This window comes from Triticum aestivum, chromosome 2B, assembly GCF_018294505.1.
Source record: "Triticum aestivum cultivar Chinese Spring chromosome 2B, IWGSC CS RefSeq v2.1, whole genome shotgun sequence".
NCBI lineage: Eukaryota > Viridiplantae > Streptophyta > Magnoliopsida > Poales > Poaceae > Triticum > Triticum aestivum.
Window position 1 is genome coordinate 712,056,346 of NC_057798.1, and position 5,350 is coordinate 712,061,695.

The window sequence follows — 5,350 nt, forward strand, 5'->3', positions numbered from 1 at the left end:
TTAGTGGGCCGGGGTGTTGGAGTCTTACGTGGCTGGTGTTCGGACTCCCGCAAAGTCCCCAAGACTATCTTTCAATTTGCAGGAAAAAACATGTCTGGACCAGTCGGCGGACTGATACAGGCCGCGTTGGATGGCAAAACACATCCTTCAAACGTATGCGGGGAGTTTGAAAGTCAATGTTGGAGATGCCCTTACCATGGTGTGACACTCAGCAAAGAGTTTGCGGAGTATTTTTTTTTCATTCGCTCTTCGCTGAGTACTCGGCATTGAAGTTCTTTTTTTAGTGTTCAGTCGCTTCAGTGCAGGACGAGGCGGGTACGATGCTCTATCAGCCATGCCTCTAATCTAATCAATGGACCTGTTTCGGTCTTGTGGGTTCATCACGGGTCTATCTATCGTTTACTGCAAGAAAATCATCTGTCTTGCGTCAAAAAAAAAAGAGAGAGAATCATCTGCCTCGCCTTTATGATCGACGAGGTGGGCTAGCCCAATACAGTGTGTTAGCGAGCGGTTTTGGCAAACTGGTTTGTGCAAACCTTCCCTCGTTTTGGCTGGTTTTAGAAATTCATGCGGTTTTTTTTGCTTTTCATGTTTCTGTGTTTTTCTTTACAGTTTTCATCGGTTTTTCTTTAGATTTTTTGGTTTTCTTTCTTTTCAATTTCAACTTTTTATTTTTTTAATACATTGCAATTTTAAATATTTTTTGTATATTTTTTGAACACGCTAAACATTTTATGAAGACTATTTTTTCCAATACACGATGCACATTTTCCTAAATGCATGCTAGAAAAATCCAAATATACCTTGAAATATCTTTTACTACAAGTTGAACATTTTCTGAACAATGAGAAATATTTTTCACATACAATAAAACTTAATAATTTTTCGAGTACATGTTGACCATTTTTTAATCCATGTTAAACATTAGTTAAGTGTTTGAACATTTTTTCCAATGGTACAAAACATTTTTCTAAATTACACGTACATTTTTTCATTGTATAAACATTTTTTTAAAATTTCACAAATATATTTGTTGAAACGTATGAATATTTTGAATGTCACGAAGATTTTTTAAAAATTGTATGGATAATGTTTTTACACTGCATGAACACTTTTAGAAAATAATTTATTTTTTAATATGTATTTAGGATATTTTTTAAAATATAATCAAAATTTAAAATAGTAAACAAAAACAAACAAAGAAACACGAAAACGAAGCTAACAAGTGTTATAGCTACTGGGTCGTCCCAGTAAAGTGATCTTTGAGGCCATGTGGACGGCCGTCTCACACGCCGCTTAGCGAGAATTCACAGGTAAGCGTTTAGAGGTTTTAAGATGTTTGCCTAAAAAAACAGCTTTAAGATGTACCCCTAACAGTTTTGTACCATTGAAAAAACTCTCAAAAGAAGATGTACCCCTAAAAAAGCAGTTTTAACATGTTAACAAAACATTCCTTCCTGGTTTTTTCTTTCTTTATCTATTTCCTCTTTCTACCCTAGTTTTTCTGGTTTTCTTTTTGGTTTTTCAGTTTGTTTTTCTTATTTATTTTCTTTTTCATCCAGTTTTTATTTGTAATTTTCCTTCGGCCTTCCTTACATTTTCATTTTTACTCTGTTAATTCTTTATTTATGAATATTTCCAATTCACGGACATTTTCAAAATTCATGAGCAAATTCGTGTCATTTTCAAATTTTTACGCATTTTCCAAATCCACCAAAAAAATGAAATCCATAAACGTTCATGAACATTTTCCGAATTCGTGGAGATTTTTACATGCATGAGACCTTTTAAATTTCCCAACATTTTTTACATTCATGAAACTTTTTCGAATTGATGAACATTTTTACTAATTCATGACATATTTTAAATTTTCCAAAAAAATTAAATTCATGAATCATTTTCAAATTCATGAACATTTTTTAATCAACAAACATTTTTTGGGTTTATGAACTTTTGTGAATTTTTGAAAAATATTAGAATAAAATGGCAAGTGAAATGAAGAACAAAGAACATACATTCTTCGTGCGTGCAGGTGCGCTGTCCAAAATGAGTGTTACAAAACTAACCAACCTGTGCTGTTTTGTTCATGTGAATCTCTTGTTGTCGCGTTTGCCTGCGTGTCTGCGTGCGTGTGCCTACCAAGTACCAACCTGGGCTGGGGATGGAGACGATGGTGCCGTTGCTACGCTTGCAGCTTGTGGAAGCCGCCGAGAGTTGTCGGAGCGAAAGCGATTCGACCCATGAAGTGGGCTCTCCCCCAAATTAAGATGGCACAAGGTGGATGGTCTGACTGTCTGTGCCAAACCCGCGTAATCACTCGCAGGCACCAGGTTTAGCAAACAAAAACAGAATCATTCTTGTGCGCTGTGAAATGATTTCCTGCTCGGTGGAAACTAAAGGTTCATACTGGGTTGGCTGTATCATTTTTTTAAATCGACGAAACTAAAGGTTCATACTGAAATCACAGCGAGCCGGAGTGGCCTATTTTGAACTGCAGGTGAAATGAAGAACAAATAATGAACATTCCTCTTGCGTGCAACTGCACTATCCAACCAAAATGAGTAAATACAAAACCAACCAACAAACCAATTCGAAGCCTCCTATGTTCATCAGACAATGACCCTTTCCAGTATTACAATGTTTCTCGCCGCCGTGTTTGCCTGTGTATGTTTATGTGATTGTGACCGTGAGTGGTATACCTTCCATTACCAACCTGCGATGACAACGGAGACGCCGGCGCCGGCGCCGCGGCTACTCCTGCAGCTTGTCGATGGCCTGGAGCAGGAAGGGCCGGAACCTGGTGAGGTTCACCTTCACGTCCTGCTTCATGATGGTCTCGGCGAGCGCCTGCCACCCCTGCTTGTGCAGCGCCTTGGGGTCGCTGAACACCAGGTGCTCCCGAGGGTACTTGTCCTTGAGGCTCGTCTCCTCCTCGTCCACGTAGTACTCCACGTACCGGAGCTGCATCTCCCGCGCCGGCTGCCCGTAGAAGTTGGTCGCCATCCAGTCCATGTTCCCCCACGGCACGATCTGCACCACCACCGCCTGCGTCGGCAGGAAGATCTGGTTCGTCAGCCCGGCCCCGTGCACCGCCAGCAGCACGTCCGCGGAGTTCACCAGCGCCGCGAACGCCGGCACGTCCGCCCCCGCCTCCGCCACCGTCACGTTGAACCCCAGCTCCGTCGCGGCGGCGGCCACCTCCTCCAGGTTCAGCAGCTTCCGCGTGCCCCCGCGGGAGATGATCAGCATCTGCGGCCGCATCCCGGGCACCTCCCCGAGCGCCGAGGGGCGGTCGCGGCGGAGCGCGTAGGCGGAGCGGATGAAGCGGTTGTAGTCCACCATGGTGTAGTTGCGCGGGTTGCGGGTCGGGTGCGGCGAGATGATGAGGTCCCGGTCGCGGTACAGGCCCAGGAACCCCGCCGCGAAGCAGTGCACGCCGGCGTCCGCGTCGAAGTTGATGGGGTCGTAGTTGGAGAGCTTGCGCAGCACCGGCGTGTACTTCTGCACCCACCATGGCTTGTAGTTGGTGATGAGCAGCTGCACCTCGCCCATGAGGTGCGACGCCGTCAGGAACAGCGGGATCAGCGCGTCCGTGTTGTCGTGGAAGAAGTTGTCCGTGTACCCGGCCACGGAGAACACCACCGCGGGGACGCGGTGCCGCTTCGTGCACTGCGGCGCGGCCGCCGCCGAGGGGACGGACTTGACGGTCACCTCCACCACGGCGGGGAGGAGGAAGTCGTCCTTGCGGGCGTACGGCCGGAGCCGCTTCTCGCCGTTCTCGTCGAAGCCGCCGGCGCCCGACGGGTTCACCAGGTACATGGTCTTCTGCTTGGGGCTGATCCGGATGTCGCCGGACAGCTCGCACACCGACGGACGCGCGTAGGGGAACCCCTCGTCCACCCCGTTCTCGTCGCAGCTCATCTTTGCTAATGCCGCACCCTCCCCGCCGGCGCCGCCCTCCGCGGCTGAATCCATTCATTCACCAAGAAACAGAGTCGCGTTAGAATTGAATTTAGAGCGCGCGGGCAGATCTCGGACATTTCCAACTAATCTGAAGCAAATTAACTGCGTCGACATGAGGTGGGCGACAAATGTTTGCCCAGATCGCAGAGTACAGAGCATTAATGTGTGCAAGAAGTGGCCTGCTGACCTGACCTGGGAGTGATGCCAGTTTTGCTCTGCTTTCCAGTTAAGGTGCGACGAAAAAGGAGGTGAGAAAGGGGCGAGAGATTCCTTACATGGCTTTGGCACGGAGGTCGTCGCCGCCTCCGCCGCCTTCTCGGCTTCGTCCTCCTTTCTCGAGAGCACCTCCGGCACGCCGGGTTCTTGAGAGCCGGCCGACGCCGGGCCCTCCTCTGGGAAATCGACGGGATCCACGGCGTTGCCGTTCTCGCGGCCGATGAATGTGGTGTCTTCGGCCGGGATGGCATCCGTCGTCTCCGGGACGGACGACGACGACGACGCCGGCGGGGCGTTCTGGAGCAGGCCGGACGTGTTGGCTGTGCTAGCTGAGCGCGGATTCAATTCAACAGCAGTAACGATTAGATCAGGGAGGGATTAATGGAATGCAGTGAGTGAGTAGTGAGTGGAGCACGTACCGAAGACGGGGGAGTAGATGGCGAAGAGCTTGGCGAGGGAGACGTAGGTGAGGAGCGCGAGGCAGCAGCCGGCGAGGAGGCCAGCGCCGAGCTTCTTGGGCTCGATCTTGGAGGCGAAGCCCCGGAGGCGCGTGGGCGGCCTCCTGTCGCCGGCGCCGCCCGGCAGCTTGGACGGCCGCGAGTACGCCGTCGAGTTCATCTCGGCCTGCCTAGCTCCTCCTCCGCGGGACGCGTCGCGTCGGGGATCTACCGGCGCATAAACAGCGGGGCACACGCGCGAGCGCAGAGGAAGAAAGAAAGGAGACAGCGAGGGAGGAGAGGGGTGGCCTGGACTCCGTGAGAGAGAAGATGAGGAGGGATCAGTGGAGGAAAAGGCGGAAGCTTTTGGTGGCGCGGTCGTTGGTGGCGTCGGATTTGAGCTGGGTGGGGTGGGGTGGGTGTGGCTGAGTTCGGCGTTCGCTGCGTGAAAGAGAAAAGGGATCTGCTCGGGGCGTTGCGAGAGAGGCACGCTTGCGGCAGGGAGACGAAGGTGACTTGGGAGGGAGAGGGACGTGCGCACGCGTGCGCGCTACTCAAGAGTGAGCGTGTTTTTTTTAGAGATTTCTTAGGCCAAACAGTGAGTGCATGTGCTCATTACTTTCTTCACTCGTACTACTAATGTCGTACTCCCTCCGTTCGGAATTACTTGTCTCGGAAATGGATGCATCTAAAACTAAAATACATCTAGATACATCTATTTCTACGACAAGTAA

At 49.5% G+C, this 5,350-nt stretch overlaps 1 protein-coding gene across 1 annotated transcript; it reads right to left on the reverse strand.

Annotated features, from left to right (window-relative positions):
• Positions 1 to 2,503: 2,503 nt before the first annotated feature.
• Positions 2,504 to 5,071, reverse strand: LOC123046881 (beta-1,2-xylosyltransferease XAX1). The gene is made up of 3 exons (XM_044470318.1): positions 4,599 to 5,071; positions 4,239 to 4,508; positions 2,504 to 3,965 (listed from the first exon to the last, which is right to left on the reverse strand). The coding sequence occupies exons 1-3, from the start codon at positions 4,795 to 4,797 to the stop codon at positions 2,752 to 2,754; spliced, it is 1,683 nt and encodes a 560-aa protein (XP_044326253.1). The 5' UTR covers positions 4,798 to 5,071; the 3' UTR covers positions 2,504 to 2,751.
• Positions 5,072 to 5,350: the final 279 nt, after the last annotated feature.

What these genes read in the sequence shown, in the direction of transcription:
- LOC123046881 (XM_044470318.1), bottom strand. Translation starts at nt 4,797, where the DNA reads ATGAACTCGACGGCGTACTCGCGGCCGTCCAAGCTGCCGGGCGGCGCC. An exon ending in CATCTACTCCCCCGTCTTCG is followed by an intron (nt 4,509 to 4,598) that starts GTACGTGCTCCA and finishes ATCCGCGCTCAG; the next exon opens with CTAGCACAGCCAACACGTCC. An exon ending in GACCTCCGTGCCAAAGCCAT is followed by an intron (nt 3,966 to 4,238) that starts GTAAGGAATCTC and finishes GAATGGATTCAG; the next exon opens with CCGCGGAGGGCGGCGCCGGC.